The 17,608-nt window shown below is 30.8% G+C and overlaps 1 protein-coding gene across 1 annotated transcript; it reads left to right on the forward strand.

Moving 5' to 3' along the window:
- The first annotated feature begins 409 nt into the window (after positions 1–409).
- Positions 410–15,896, forward strand: LOC136981294 (small ribosomal subunit protein uS10m-like). The gene is made up of 6 exons (XM_067277595.1): positions 410–526; positions 1,828–1,854; positions 1,933–2,072; positions 5,061–5,169; positions 9,472–9,561; positions 15,726–15,896. Exons 1-6 carry the CDS (start codon positions 467–469, stop codon positions 15,828–15,830), a joined length of 531 nt encoding a protein of 176 aa, XP_067133696.1. The 5' UTR covers positions 410–466; the 3' UTR covers positions 15,831–15,896.
- Positions 15,897–17,608: the final 1,712 nt, after the last annotated feature.

Here is a 17,608-nt window from a genome sequence, read left to right on the forward strand (position 1 = left end):
GCTACTCAATACAAGTGTGAAAGTTGAAAGGTATGGAGAGATCTTATATAGTAGATAAGTCACCTAAATTTAGGTTTGCACTGTGTTAATTTGATTTGTATCTTAAAAAACAGTTAAAAAAAACTTTCTAACGGGGCACTAAGACGGCCTCTTTTAGCATGCCCATTATGGGTTCGGCCATGCCCACAATGGGGTGAGGGACGGGAACTGACATATCCGGACAGACCACTCACCGAAAAATATAAATAAATGGAAAACAAAATGGGCGTACTTTGAAATTGTATAAAAAATATTTTATATAAGATAATACAAATTAAAAATTACACACGAAGAAAGAACTATAAAAGAAAATGTTTTAATTATAATTTTATCATTTCTTAGCACCAGGTGGATTTTGTCGTGTAGAAGATGGCAGCCTCCGTCTTTTAACTTGTTTTGTATAAGGGTAATACAACTGAAATTGGAAATGAATTCTTCAATTCTTCGCACTTTATTTACGAATAAAAGTAATTGGATTCGCACTTTGGTATGTTTTTAATGATAAAATAATAATGTAAGAATCGTATGTAGTTTTAAGTTAGTTTATTTATTTTCTTTATAAAAAGACGTAGAAGTGACCATAAAGTCAAAGGAACCAGATCTTTAATTGTGACCCTTGCTAATATATTTGCTTCCAAAGTGATTTGGATGCTTGTTAATTAAATATTCATTGGGTTTAATTAAGGAGCACGTGCTCTGATCATGCTGCAAAAATACTGGGTGCAACATCATTTCTCATGTTTTCAGCTTTTAGCTGTCTCTAGAAAAGTGGAAAACAGTTGATTTTTAGCATTGTCATGAGAAATAGTTCCAGATTTTTTCCCTTTCAAATTTTACCCCATTACCTGTATAAGTAAAAGGAATCCCATTTTTGAAGACACTCAAAAGTGTCTTCAAAAATGGGATTCCTTTGACTTTTTTACTTATACAGGTATGGTCTACAGCTGTGATAAACTCCCTATTGTCTCATTCAGAGCTGCTTTTGTACCAAACAATTACCCTTAGAATGCAACAGTTTCTCTGTTCTGAACCAGACCAATCTTTTATTCGTATAGAACTTCTAGCCACTTGATCGTGTCCTCTCGGTGGGAAACACAACTTATCAGATTTAAGACTGGTTAAAAATATCACAGATTCTACTACAGCAAGCGATGATAACATGACATAATATGTCTTCAATGTATTATCATTTTACAATAGAAAAATGGGTTTGATTTTTGCTACAACAGCAAGCAAGAAGTTGAGCGCAATGGCAGATTCGGAAGAACCCAATGGGAGCCTAACTCAAAAATATTTAAATAATTATAAGTACCTTTTATTAATTTATGCAACACGGTTATATTGCAGATGGTCCAATAAACTTTATTTACTATCATAAAGTGTTTTTAAAAAGTTCAAACAAATGAATTTTAATTTAATTCTTTTTTGTGTCAACGAGGAGGGTTCCTCTAGTCCCTATGGAATTCATTTTTGTTTGAGTATACAAACAAACATTTAAAAACTTGTAAATATAATTAATTCACAATGACTCCCATTATGATAGCATCCATCTTCAAAGTCGTGCACACAAGTTCTTGGGGTTTAACTTCTCTCTTTAGTAACATTTGAATTGTCAATGTTAATTAATAAAACTGTATATTGTGTATAACTGATTTATTTTGTATCTGCTCAGTCTGACTTTAGTCTACTATATTCTGTTACTATACAAACTATTCTAAAGTATATTGTATATTATAAACTATACAAAAACGAGAGATTAATTTGAATAAATTTGTTTTTTTTTTTTAGCCCTATTCAATAAGTGCGAATGAAAAGGTATGCATTAGAAATTCTAAATTTATACATTTTTTAATCTTTTGGAGCTATATTAATATAATTTTTTTAAATGTAAAGCCAAAAAATGAGCCGAAACCTGACGCATTATACAAGACTATAGAAGTTGAAGTTAGAGGTCACGAACCAGCAGTACTTAACAGTTACCAATGGTTTGCTACTTTCGCTGCTAATGAACTTGGAATAAAAATTGGAAGAGTGTAAGTAATTATGTTTAATATTATAGTTTACTTATTGTAATTAAACAGTTTATTTATTGTTATAATGAATTTATCTAAGGTAGCAGCTTCCAAGTTATTTTAATTGCAGAATCTTTTTCACCAAAATTTTGGAACACTGACAACTTTTATTGATTAAAGGTAAAACAACAAATAAAAAATAATTTATTGAATATGCAAAAAACAAAAAACTAATAGATTATTAATGGAAAAAACTTACACTTTTAATTAATGCAAGTAATTAAATTTTCTTTTGAATAATTTCTGGAAACTTGGTTTAATTGTGGACAGTTGAATTTTGATAAAAAGAGCAGCATCCAGCTTGTTGTAGTTGTAGAGTGAAAATCTTCCTTTACACAAATATTTGATACTGAATGGCAACAAACAACGAATTGCCTTTTCAAATAAATTTGAATTTTTTTCTTTTAAGTTATACTAAAACTTGTCGAATGAAACTTCATTAAATTCAACTTTTATTTAGCTGTTTATGTCGGATCAATGTTATTTTCATATTCTGAATTAAATAGATCCTCTGATTTTTCTTTCAGATTGAAAGGATTGAAAACCCAATAGTTATTGTCATCGTTTAGTACGGGAAAAGCATTTATTTAACGTCACAGTTATCGTTTGCAGATGAGAAATAATTTCTTTTTGAATTTCCTTGCAAATTTTACAGTTTTGTTCCTTTAAAAAGCCATTTAAACTTTGAAATGGATCCACATTTTTTGTTTTTTTTTTGTTTTACAGTCATGAACCAGTATTGTAACTTTCATAATAGTGGTCATAATATATCTTTTGTGTTAAAAATATTTACATTTTTTCCTTGAAGGGAAAGAGAAGCATCATTCAATTGTGTAAATATATCCACTAGATAAGCAATTTGATTCAACTACAATACATTCAACACAGATTTACAAAATTAGAACAAAATCAGATAAAATAAAATAATAATAATAATAATAATAGTGTTATTATTATGTATTTCTTACCTACAAGAGACAAATTATTAGTAACAAACAGACATTCTCCCAAACTTCATTAGCAGTTGAACCAACTTAAAGTGGAGGAATCATGCTCCCTAAGACAAAAGATTAATAAACTTTCTTAAAGAACAAAATGCCTTAAATCAGAAACAAGAACCAGAAAGAATTTTATGAAAAAAAGAAATGGAAGGAACAGTATAACCAAAAATTTTTTGTTGCAGCAATTTAAAATGCCTGCAGTTAGATATATTGAGTATCCAAAATCTCTTCTTTCTCACAAAAACCACTTCTCTGAATAATTATTCCAGAAATACAATGAGTTACACCTTGCATGTAGATAAAAAAAGACAAAACAAGAATAATAAGGCAAAATAAGAAACATATCCTGATTACATAACGAGTTATCATAAAATTAGCATCCAGTTCTTTGTACCAACTATTATATATACTTAAATTTATTAATATTTTTCCATTAATACCACAAAAAGTTAACAAAAATGTTAGCAAGGAGGAGAGATCAGTTTTATCAGTTTTATATTTCTACTTATAAAATTAATACCATATCCTTTATATGTACTAATGAAAGAATGAGTCTAGTTGATATAATCCTTGCCAAGTAAAAACTTCAAATTTACCTTATTTAAATTAGAATCATCAGGGTTAGAAGTCCCAATAAACGAATTCCCTAATCTAAAAATTAAAAGTTTTATAGGAGTCATAGAACATTCTATCATAATTAAAAGACTTGGTGCACAATGAGGTGAACAAAATAACTTTTTAATAAATTCAATCTGTATACCCTTATCATTTATTAAATAAAATCTTAGATTTCTGAAGTGCATAACTAAGAGGGCAAAACCATAGTTTTCAATAAGTGTAAGTAATCATTTAAGTTTTGTAATCCAGCAGCTTTTCCCAATTGAATAATTTTATATGTCAATAGTCTAGCATCTTCTTATTAGAGTAACGCATTGGAAATGAACTGTTAGCCAAAAAGATGATTCTTAAATATTTGTAATAAAAAGTGACCTGAATATTGGGAATCTTTTAAACCACTATTTATTCACTTTTGAATTTTTTGCCTCCTATGGTAAACAACAACCTTAGATTTATTCAAATTTAATTTGATAATATTTTCATCTATGTAAGTAGTTAACGATTCATTTAATATTTGTAGCCTAACCACAAAATCAGATAAAATTACAATATTGTTAATATAAGCATTTTAATTTGAAAACCACCTATTTATATACCATCACCCGAGGAGTTAATAACATCAATAAGATCATTGAAGATGATATTAAAGAGAATTTATTATAAAATACAATCCTACTTAACAACAGTGGATAAGACAGTAAGTGTATACAGAACTTTAATACTTCTAAAGAAATATGGTTAAGAAGCTATGTTATCTTCAATATTGTTAGAATACCGATTATAAGATAATGAACAGGCACTTCCTTACTTAGAAAACATTCTCCGTCTCTTACTATAAGCGAAGAAGTTTCGTACAAAGAAGCAAGTAAAAACATAAACTTATAATTTAAACCATAATGTTAAATTTTGATCACAAGAAGTTCCTACAAACACTATCAAGTGCAGAAGATAAATCAACGAAGAATGTGTACACCTTTCTATGCTTCCTTAAAAGTTTTGAATAATTGCACATAAAAAACAAAAACGTTATCTAATGTTGAATAACTTGCCTGAAAACCAGGCTGATTCTCATGTATTATACCATTATCGTCTAACCATAAAATCAATTTATTGTAGAGAATAGTGCAGAACAATATTGAAGCGCAAGATGACAACTAAATCATTATACACCTGAGAAACCTTGTATAATTCCAATATATTGTGTTTGTAGAAATGGACGAACATTTTTGGTCTTTCCATTTCAATATTTAACTATTTATTTGCATAATTCTTGAAAGTTTATTAGATGTATCATTTGAAACGATAATTGCATTCTGTTCTCAATTTTCAGATGGGAACCACCAAAATATATCGAGAAAAGACAATTATTAAAATGTGTTCACATTTATGGTAAACACAGAGTGGCATATGAGATGAGAACATATTTTAGGGTAATAGAGGTAAGTGTATTTTAGATATTTAAATGTTTGTTATTACATGGTAATTTTATATTTTTAAAGGCCCATAAAGCAAGTCTGCATTGTTAGAATTCCAAGAGTTTATAACATTTCTGGAAATTCTTGTAAAGTATACATTCTATAAATCAATTGACCAGTTGTACTTTCCGTTTTTTATGTTGTTTTCAGAATATGAAATATACTTAGCTTTGAATTATCCAAATTTATACTAAAATAAATTTAAATTAACCCAATTTTTTAAACATTAATTGTGAAATTTAAGGGCATGTGATATTAATTATATTACTATGAGTCTAATGAAAGTGATCCAATGTAATTTATTTGCAAACTTACCTGTAAGATAAAAGTAATAACCACCAGTATTCTCACTGGTTAATGAGCCTGGTGATTCCATGCTCATGTAAATCCTTTAGTTTCTGCTTCAAGAAGTTTATGACCACCTCCTGCACCTCAGCATCGAAGATGTAACTGTGCTGCTTCAATAATTCACCAAACATGTGAAATTCACATGGTGAAAGATCTAGACTTTAAGGTGAAACCCTGCAATGCAAAGAATAAATGCAGAGACTTGTTTTCAGATGATGTAATCTTCTTGCACGACAATACGAGACTGCACAGTGTCAACAGTGCCGTAACTAGGCAGGTGCAACAGGTGCATCCGCACAGGGCCCACATGAAAGGGGGGCCGAAAAAGCATGTATTTTGTTTTATTATTTTCCCAAATCTAATTAATTAAGGGGCCTAAATGCAAATTCTTGCACAGGGCACAGGAATGGCTAGTTACGGCACTGACTGCCAATGTGACTTGTGACAAGTTTGAGATTTTCAAATGGGAAATTCTGTAGCACCTGTCTTACAGTTTGGATCCTTTAACATGTGACTACAGGTTTGATTTATTCTATAAATTGAATTAAGATCTTGATTTATCCTACTACTGGACCACTCATTGTATGGCTAATAACCAGACATGAGGAACTTTAATATTACTTACAAGTCTCAATGAAACAGGGAGCAGACGGATAATACGGATGATGACATACAGCAGAGAACAACGAATAATCACAATTGGAAGAAAGATAACATTGTCAGATATGTTACTTGGAATGTTCGAGGCATTAATGCGAAAGAAGAAGAATTAGACTCTATATTTCAGAATGGAAAAATTGACATACTGTCACTTCAGAAACAAAGAAGAAACTAAAAGGAACAAAAGAAACTAAAAATTATACACTTATTTATAATGGAGTAACTAAGAAAACTCATGCCCTAATGATCTGGATACATAAATCACTTAAAAAAAATATCCTTCATTACACATATTTTACAGATAGAATCAGAAATCCAATTAAAAATTAACAGATGCAATTTAACCATTATTGGCACATACACTCCCGAAGAAGGCCGAGAAGAAGAAAACAAAGATTTTTATATAAAGTTGCAAGAAATTCTTAATAAAGTTAACAAGAACGATTACACCATAATAGCAGGAGATCTGAATGCAATGGGAAACACTCCAGTAAATAAAAATATTGGAACCTTCGGAGAGAATACTCATAACAGAAATGGCATTAGACTCATTGATTTTGTTATTTATAATAATCTTAAAATAATGAACATGTTTTTTAACCATAAAAATATACATAAATATACTTGGCAATGACAGCAGTCCAAATCAATTATTGATTATTTTATTGCTAATGAAAAAATGTCAAAATTATTCCTAGATGTCAGATCATACAGAGGATTTGAATTAGGCTCTGATCACTTCCTAACCCAAGCAAAATTAAGAATCCCACCTAGATGGCTAAAAAAGAAACTGAATGTTAGACATAAACTTGAACGAAAATTTAAAGTAAAATTATTATACGATGATAGTATCAAATGTTTATATACTAGGAGAATTGAACAACATATGGAGAAAATCCCAGAAGACAAAGATATAGAATATGAATGGGAAAATATCAAAACAATAATAAAAGCAGCAGCCGACGAGTCTCTGGGCACAGTAAAAGTCAATTCCTGTAGAAGAAAGAAATTGAAAATATGGGACAATAAAATCAAACAACTAATGTTACAGAAAAATACAGCAAGTACAAAAAAAGCTGAAGGTGCAAAAGTATACAAACGCCACAGAGAAATAAGGAAAAGACAACGAGAATCACGGACAGAATTTATTTCACAACTAGAATCAGATCTTTACAAAATAAGACCAAATGCCTTCAAAATATTAAAATTTATGAATCAAGAAATTAAAGAACACAAAGATTAATTGTGGTGTGACAAACAACCAGTTTCTTCATTATTATCAAACACTTTGGACAGACTAACAAGATTTTTGAAAGCAACGATCAAAATAGTAATGAATTATCAAAAAAAGAACTGTTTGAAAGTTTAACCAAAACAAAAAATGGAAAAGTAACAGGAGATGATGGCGTAAATGGAGAGTTATACAAATATGCTGGTGATAAATTCCACAAGAGATTGTTAACATTCTTCAATAATATATATGAACAAGCCTGTATACCACTTGAATGGAAGAAGAGTATTATACTGCCTATTCACAAAAAAGGAGATAAACGAAAATTAGATAACTACAGAGGCGTTAGCCTATTTAATACCCGTTATGAAATCTACACTAGAATTCTAAATGAACAATTAAAACAAGAAGGTGAAAAATTTCTTTCGGAATGTGAAAACGGATTCCGAGAAGGCAGATCTTGTATAGACTCGGCTTTCTCCATTAAATTATTACTAGAGAAACGAAGAGAATTTAATCTGAATAAACATTTAGCTTTCATAGATTGTACCAAAGTTTTTGACATCTTACAAAACAGAAACATACCAAATATTTTACTTCAAAATATATGCAATATTTATGAAAATAATACTATACAACTTAAGTTCAACAATGCCACTTTAGAATATAGAACAATAAATCAAGGAGTAAGACAAGGATGTCCATTGTCACCAACACTTTTTACATCTATATAGATGACATAATACATCAATGGCAGGAAGAATATACATTACGAATTCAGCTTCTAAACAACATAAAATTCAATACCATGCTATTTGCTGATGATCAGGTGGTTATTGCTAATTATGAAGATAATTTACAAGAAGGTTTATTTACCTTAAATAAAATTTCAACTGCTAAAACCAAAGTAATGGCATTTAGAGGCACAGAGCCAATAAGCAGCAAAATCGTAATTGATAATACAACTTTAGAGCAAGTTAATAATTTTCTTTATCTAGGATACTTCTTATGAAAGTGAGAATGACATAAATAATAAGCTCACAAAATTTCTACAAATATTAGGAATAATAAATAATACTCTAAAACCACCCCTTGTACAAAAACACTTTAGACTGAAATTATATAAAACTGGCTGTTCCGATTCTCCTGTACAGTAGTGAAATCTGGGTTCTAAAGAAGAAAGATATCAAAAGATTACAGGCAGCCGAAATGAGGTTTATGCGCCGAACTGCTGGATATATGCTCCTGGATCATCGTCAAATCATACACCTTCAATAGAGCTTGCTTGCATTGAGTAACAGTTTCTGAAGTAATTTTGGACAATTAAGATCATTGTCAGGTAATATAAAAGCACTAGAGCTCCAATTAAGCAGATTTTTTGTTATTAATTCAAGAAATTGTTGTTGAGTTCATTATTTACAGACTGCTTCCTTATGAAGGAAGTGCCTTCAAAATAAATCCAATTCAGTTTTTTGGACTGAAAATGTAACAAAACTTCAGCATTTTCAGGTGATATTCTCTTCATCAAAAGTCAATGAAAGAATTTCTCTTGCTCATTCTTGATGTGCCACCAGAGTTTTCTTCAAGTTTCTACTCCAAAAGGGAATTAAAGCCTCCAAAAGAAGGTAGAAAAAATTTAACACAATTTTCTCCTCCTGAAGATTTTAATTATGCACATTTTCTTTATACTTAATTCATAAGTGATTTTGACCAGTTAGCTGTTGTCGTAACTGAATCAGACAGGCTAACAATCGGACATCTCTCTATTGTAAAAATCTGAGTTTAAATTCAATTGTATTTGGATAATTTGGCAAGGAGCACATATTTCTTCCTTTGCATGCACTGGTTAAGTTACATTGTGATGACATAAAAGACCATACAGCTCCTAATATGCATGTACCAAGCACACAACTTTTATGTATTGTTTTATTTAATCTGAGATATAATTAATTGTTACTTGTTGTAGATTATATAAAATAACATTGCAAAATTTAACTCATTTAAATGATATATTAAAAAATTTCTAGTTAAAACATTTGACGGGTTCTACTGCCGATACTTATCTGGAATATATTCAACGAAATCTTCCGGAGGGAGTTGCTATGAAAGTAACTAAGGTGAGAATAATTCATTATGAACACTTTTATAATTCTGTGCTATTTAATTCACCATTGATTTTGATGCTTTAAAAGTACTAAGTAGGCTTAAATTTTATTTAATTTAAATTTAAATTGCTGTGTGTGGTAAGAAGCAAATCTTCATTCTCTGGCAAGACAGCTGGACCATGACACCACTGGTAGGCTCACCTACACTTTCATCCCCAACCTACTGCAATTCTTCGCTACTTTTACCCTAGTTACACCCTGACTCAGCTACTTAGAGGACACGGCAACTTTAAGTAATACTTGCATAGATTTAACCTTGGGGACAATCCACAATGCAATCATGGTATTCAGGAGGACCAAACACCACTTCACTTAGTTTTTCACTGCAATAGGTACAATCACATTAGGGATTGTTTAATAAGAGCTGCTATTCTTGAAGGGTACAACTGGCCTTGCAGTCTGCACCAACTCATTCACACACGTACAATGCTCCATCATCTACTCACATTTATATCCCTTAGTGGGGCTCTTGAGAACACTCACTCCAGGGGCTTGGATGGCAATTAGCTTTTCCTTGCTCTGTTTCAACTGTCAGCATTTAGCGGCCTTTTAACTTTGTATTTTAATTTTTTTTTTCTGTCTTCTTTTTCAGTCTAAATTCAGGTAGTCCTAATTGTAAGTTAGATTGGGACTCTTAGCTCTGTTTCCAATTAGGATATGATGGGTTAGGTTCAATTAGATTAGGGTTTGTTATCTTTAGTTGTCTGGTTAGGTTTGTCCTAGGTTATGGTAGGTTAGTTTAGTTAGTGAGTAAGTTAATGTTCAAAAAAGTAAATAAAGAAAAAATAGGGGTCTTGCCCATATGTCTCTGTCGGTCCGTTCGTCTTGTCTAGTTTGTCATTGTGTTCGTTTCCTTTTCGCACTGTCTGTCTAGCTGTTAAGTAGTAGTAAGATTTGCAATTGCATTCAGTTTTATTAGTATTAAGTAGATATGTCTTCCTACTAACAGCCACTTGGCACTAACTTCTACATTTAGTTATTTGTGGCAGTACTCAATTATTGGTGTTTGCTACACTCAGGTTTTTTTTTAGACCCTTTGTGGGACTATGGCCTTGCAGCATAAGAACTGCATACCAACATCAAACATAGAGAGTACTGTAGCCATATGTATGCTGTTCAGAGGGATCCTACCTTTCTCTATTGTCTATCTCCTCCTCTTTCCCTTACCCTCTTTTCTGCCGGCTAAACACTTTGTGTATGGCCAATGTCTTTCTTATGTGTATGTGTGTGGTATTAATTTTATGGTTAAAGACAAAATTCAGACAATTCATGATTTTTATTTGAAATTAATTTATTTTGGTTATCTTTCTCGCATATGTATTCTTCAAAATATGAAAAAATTAATTTAATAAATAATTTTTTTTGTTATGTAGGTACTAAGAGGGCCATTTCCATTGTCTATTGTGGATTTGGCTAAGCCCACACTGGGGATTGCCCAGGTAGGATGTAAGATATATAATGTAGCTAGATCACTCTTCTAGCAAACATTTTTGAACCAAGTAACTTAAACCTGATTTTCCAGAACAGCAACTGATGGCTCTCTTGCTTTGGCCATTGAGCTATCTGTTGAAAATACATTATTTATCAGTCTTTATCATCTTTAATTTGAATACTTGTGAAATAATCACTACATTTAACTTAATGATTAAGGCTTGCTCCCACTGGTGACAAACTGAAAATACACTGAAAATATTCACAGAATGGTTTCAACATCATTCCACATTTCACTGCTAAGAAATGAGTCCACCTTGTCTTATCTTTTCCATTGCAATAAAAATCTTTGAGTTAATAATTTTTGTATGTTAGTGCAGCTGCTAACACAACACAATAAACAGCTAATGTTTTGTGGAATTTATTTTCCATTTTTACAACAATGCACTAGAAAACTTCTAGAAAAATGGTAAGAAATAAGAATGGACTTAACAGGAATTACTAGATGAATTTTCTGCTGCAGTTATGTCATGGATTTAACTGCTTCATTTCACAGCATAAGGTAGGAACTGACCCTTAGTTTATTGTACTTTAAAATATTTTGCAATTGAAGCTAATAATCTTTGTATGTAATAATGATTTCTTTTTTAATGTGAGATCTGTGAATTATAAAAATGTTTCTAAATTACAGTTATGGTTTTTAATTGAAATTATAGAGTTGCCTTGAATTATAGGACATGAGAATTCATGTATGATAAAATTGTTTTGAAAAAATTTCTTAGAATTGATGAATCTGCCCTATAAGCTTTAGTATACTAAAAGAGAAGATTTGACACTTGACACTCAGTTTTTAAGATTTGTCAAGAAATGGTTCTTCTAACAGTAACTCTATGTGAAAAGTTACTTCGGTTTTAGGAGATAATTATCATCTGGTCAGAAACAACAATGAATTTATTGAAAGTTTATAACCATGATGGCTAAACTGTGGCTCTTTCAGACTATTACTACATCTCCCATTTATTATAGAACAGTGATAATTACATTATTTTAATCTGCTGTTACTCAAGGGTGAGCACTGCACTCACTTTCATTTTAAAACACTTGTAATTTGGGCTTTTGGAAGTTTTGTGGCCAAACTCTCATCTACCATTTCTTCCTAAGTATCCCCTTTGACAAGATACCAGAATTGGAAATTATGCTAATGTTCTCAGTGCCACATTTGTTTTAGTCATGTTGAAGTTAGCATGGAGCTCATTTAAGAGCAATCATGTGTTTTTTTTAATTCAAAGTAGTATGATTCTAATTGCAAAATTATATTGTGTATATGCAGTATCATGGAACGTGATGAAACAATTCTGAAATGATATGATGAGGAGTCTGAAGAAGAAAATGTAGGCTTCTTACTTGCAGAAGGAAGCCAGGTCCTCCACGGGCAATATCAATATAGAGAGTGCCAGGTCAACTGTATATAATATTAAATACCATTTCAATAGTTTGCCTTCAGAAGGTAAGCAATATGTGGCTTCTGTCACAACAGGGTTTGGCCACCTTTGGTTTGTAATAAAAGGGTTAAGCAAATAAATGAAATTAACAGAAATATTTCTAGTAACAACAAATGAACAAGGTAAATTAGAAACAGTTCAATGTTGATCGATCTTCTTTTCTCTGGATGTAGGAAAATGTGATGTTAGAGAAACCTATTTCCTTGTCACTATTATATTTATTATTTGTAAGCTGGAACATTTATATCATATTTCTGAAGTTCTGTCTTATTACAGATGTGAGGCTCTTAGCTGTTATGTTCCAAATTGTTTGTTTGACCTCTTCAGTTAGAATGTAGCTCTAAACAAGTATTGCAAACTATTATAGTCAATATTTATAGCTATGAAGCCGATAGCATTCAATTATTGCTAGAAAGTTAAAAAGAAAGAGACAAAATTCAATTATATATAGCTAATTATTTACTTTTTAAATTGACTATATTGTTTAGATTGGGAGCAGAAAATTGTTATTTTTAATTACTTTTAATTCCACTTTAGATATTTTTTTTTTAAATATGGAATAAGCAGAAGTTGAGGCATCAAAGGAAAATGCAGCAGGTATTGACACAACGTAGGATGATGTATTAATTCTTTATATCGTCTACTTAGACCTTGTTTATTAATAGGACTTATTATAATGGTGTAGTTTCTGGTTAGCAAAGAGGATCTTAGTCAAAACAAAATATTTTGTTTTAGCTGAAAAGTTACTTAGCAGTCAGCAGTGAGAAATTTGTAATGACATTAAAGTTATACTTATGACATTGATTGTGAGATCCATAAGTCATATGTTCTGTGTTTCCATTTCATAATAGATAGCATCACTGCTTTCTCATAGAGATTTCAGTCTTTGTTGTATACTTTTCATAAGACTTTTTGCTGACAAACCTCCCGCGGAATCTGGCCTGCTGAGTCTGCAGACTGCCTCTGGATTTTGGGTCTCTGGCTGATATTTCCAGCATTTGCTGTAAGAGAAACCACAATATTGTATTTAAAACTTCACCTTTATTAAAACTTAAACTTTTTCCACTGCACAATACTTTTCAGACACCCAGTATTTGTGTATGATAGTATTATGCATTATTTCATTAGGTTTTATTTACAGTACAATTTGTATTGTTATTACATCTGAACATGATTTCTCAAATGATAAATATATACTTTGGGAATGTCATAAATCTAAATTATTTAGCAAATATCAGTTAAAATGATTGTATGATGTTTATAAAAATCTAATTTCTATATTAATCTTGATTTTTTTTCAAATTCTGATATTATAGATTTGTTATTTTTGTTTTATTTCATATATGTTGGTTGTATTGATGTTAACTCTCTATATCATTATGGTCAACTGTAATTTGTATGTTGTATAATATCAGATTGTGTAGTCTCTCACATTTTGGATAGGTATTTGTAGCTTTGAATGAGTTCTAATTGAATATTTGTTTAAAATTTGGAGATATTCATGTTTTGACTAAGCTTTCTTAGTTGTCTGGAAAGTAAATTAAATTCTATGGTAATTACAAGTAAATTTGACATACAATTTCATGTTGTTGTTATGTCTAAAGTTGGTAGCACGAAACAACTTAGTTACTGACAACATGATATCACAGGCTTACCTTGTGTTTTCAGTATATATCTTAAATATGCAGAAAGTCTGATTTTTAGAGATGTGTATAAATTAATTTCTGTGATACTGTATATTTAACTAATTAGAATCTATGACCTGCTTTTATTGAGTAGCATATGGTTCATCTCCTTCAAGTTGTTGGTGAATATGGCAGAGATAATTGAATCTAGCAATGATGAACATTTGTTAGTTGCAGTTACAAATGTTTGTGCAGTCAAAAACAAATCTGCACATAGAAGATGAACAGGTTTGGTTTGAAAATAGATTCAGTACTGAGAGAAGTGAGGAAGTATGAACACTTTAGTGGAAGAACTACTCAAATATATGCATTAGGAAACTTATCATTATCTAAACTCATTTTTCTCTATTGTAAGCAGCTTCAGTCATGTTTTTGTTCCTATCACATGTTTACCCAAAACTCTTTGTGGTAAATTTAATAATGCATGTCTGTGGCATCTTGGCTGTTCCAGAAATCTCTTGTCATTTGCCCTGTTCCATTTATGTAGTGCAGACGATTTCCATCATGAGGACGTACTGCAGACAAACTATTTCTTCGTGGACATCTCAAGCAACTGGGTCTTGCCAATATTGCATAGTTTGCTACTGCCCTAAGGACCACTACAAATTGAAACTTCCATATTATCGTACAATAGATCAATATAGGTATAGTTTTGATATATGATATATGATAATGAATACTATTAGCAAGTTAAATGTTTATGTTTTGTTACATATTAGGTATTAGACTATTTTGGTTTTACTGATCAATCTTGATATTTAACTTCACATTGTTCAGGTTTTCACAAACAATTTCATATTGCAAACTTTGTGATAAATTAGATTTAATAATGTAAATGTGTGTTTTTCTTTTCTTTTTTTGATGTATCAAGAACTTTTATTTTTGTTAAAATTGTTTCAGTAATTCAATCGTCACCATTTTCCATGAATGAACATAGTCAATTTGTGGTGATGTTTTTATAGATTTGTTGTACTTTATAAATTTTACTAAGTATTAACATTTGTATTAATAATTGGCAATATGACTAAATGGTTAAGATGGAGGCATACTGCTCCGAGGGCCTTCTTAGTGCCCACAAGGAAAGACTTATTTGCACTTAATTATTTTGAATTATCAAAAGTTCTTTGTAATATTTGCATTATTTTTTAAAGTTTTCGGCATATGTACTATTTAAAACATGCAACATATTGTAAGCTTTCCATCACATGTCGAAAGATTTAGGTTAGAAATTTAAAAAATAATAATAATCATTGTAACACAATTCTTTGTAGAATATGCAAATTGAGTTAAATCACCGATTAGATTTGAAATAATAGATTTTGGAGCTCTTTACTTCAGGTCAAGGACAGGTTTTACATTTCAAGTTTAAAATTTTTGTAAACTCTTTCTAGGCTTTGTTTCTGTTGCTTATTCTGGATTGTTCTAAATATTTAGTATATAAATTAATATATATCAAGTATTTTTGGATTAGTCTTGTCATTGTTCTATTATTTTGCAGCATGCCATTGAAAGAATTCCTGATCATATTAAGCCTCCTGTACAAGAAATATCATCTACAATAGAAGATAATTTGAAAGAAAGAGAACAGTTGTCAAGTAACTAAACTTAAAAATATTAAGTTTGATTTCATGTAGATATAAAAACAAAATAAATTCATTTTTAAAATTTATTCCTTTTTTATTTTTTTCTGAAAAATCTGTGACAGGAAAACTAATATCTGTTACTCAATAACATTCAATGAACATTTGTAAAATTATAAGTGGAACAACATTTAATTTTTCAACATAAAATATGTGTGTATGTGTTTGTGAATAAAATTCAATACAGGTTCTTCCAAAAGGAATGCTTCTATTCCAAATTATTATAATTAAACAAATAAAATTCACACTTAAATGCTAATTCCAGCAGTAAATGAACAAGTAACTTTAATGCTCCAATGTTTTCTGTCGTCTTTCAGACGCCCTCCTCAGGAATGTATTATAATAATTACGTTAATTATTATCCAAGAGCATTGTAACATACATTAAAACATTGAAAAACTGTCAAAGTTTCAGATTTACTCATTACAATTTCTCAATGCATGTTTCTTGCATTACACGACACATGTCCGACCAATACTCAAATTTTTTCTATGCTCGCTATGGCATATCTACTCTCAGGCTGAGACTCCACTAGCATAAAAATGGGCATAGAACCCCTCACCGTAAAAGCCTTTAATCGTGTGACCATGATATTTTATGCTTGAGCTGGTCATAAAAGCGAGTTGAGCAGTGTTTAACTTTCGATGCAAATATGGCCGTAAAACGGTACCATCCACCAACCAGAAGTCAGTGAAATCTAGGTCATTGTGACACAGTGCGAAAATGGTGGAAAATGAGTTTTTGTGTATGTTCTCTCTTGGCAACTGTAGAATAGATCTGGAAAGATTTATCGAAAACATTCAAAAGTATTCATGTATCTACGACAAGAGGTATCCCGATTATAATAATGAATGCCTAAAACACGCGATATGGACAGCCAAAGGAAAATCCTTCAATTTAGAGGAGTATATTATAAAAAAGCTAAGTTTATAAGGGCTGTATATTATCTTAATAATATGATAATAAAAGTTAATATATGAACGTAAAGATATTATACTTACTACATTTGTAATTATAGTACAGAAAACACTCGTAGAATATAAAATATAATATAATTGTCTTTATATCGATATATCACATATACAACCATACAGGCTTAACTTCAACAGCACCATCTCTGTAAAAATTTCACTAGCCGGACTTCCATCGCAATCCGAGCGCAAATGCAAATAGGTCACGTGATTAAAAGTTTTACGGCGAGGAGTTTTATGCCCGTTTTTACGCTAGTGGAGTTTCGGCCTCACTCCTCTTACAGCAGCCGATATAGTTGTGTAGCAATTTAACTATACAGTGGAACCTCGCTTGACGAGCATAATTCGTTCCAGAATCTTACTTGTAATGCCAAAAAAGTACTCAAATATTTTATGTATAACGTTTATTCAAAGAAAATTATACAATATACATTGTTAAGTAGCTTGAATCATCATCATTTCGTCTAATGCGGAATGAACCAACCTGAAATGCGAATTCGATTTGCAGAAAACAAAAAAAACCACAGATATGTCAGACTTCCCCTCTCCTTGTCACTCATTATGCAAAACATTTCTTGTTAAAGAAATCATTATTTTACAATTTGTTTTGCTCGTTAAGTGAAATACTTGTTCTGCGAGATGCTCGTCGAGCAAGATTCCACTGTACAAGGAATCTTAAAAGTTTGAAAACAAATTTATTACAATTCCAAATACTCTTTCCTAAGATCCCTCATCAATCGTTGAGTGTTTTTGAAAACAAAATACTATGT

The sequence above is a fragment of the Centruroides vittatus genome, unplaced genomic scaffold (genome assembly GCF_030686945.1).
Source record: "Centruroides vittatus isolate TY-2023 unplaced genomic scaffold, ASM3068694v2 contig_750, whole genome shotgun sequence".
Taxonomy (NCBI): domain Eukaryota; kingdom Metazoa; phylum Arthropoda; class Arachnida; order Scorpiones; family Buthidae; genus Centruroides; species Centruroides vittatus.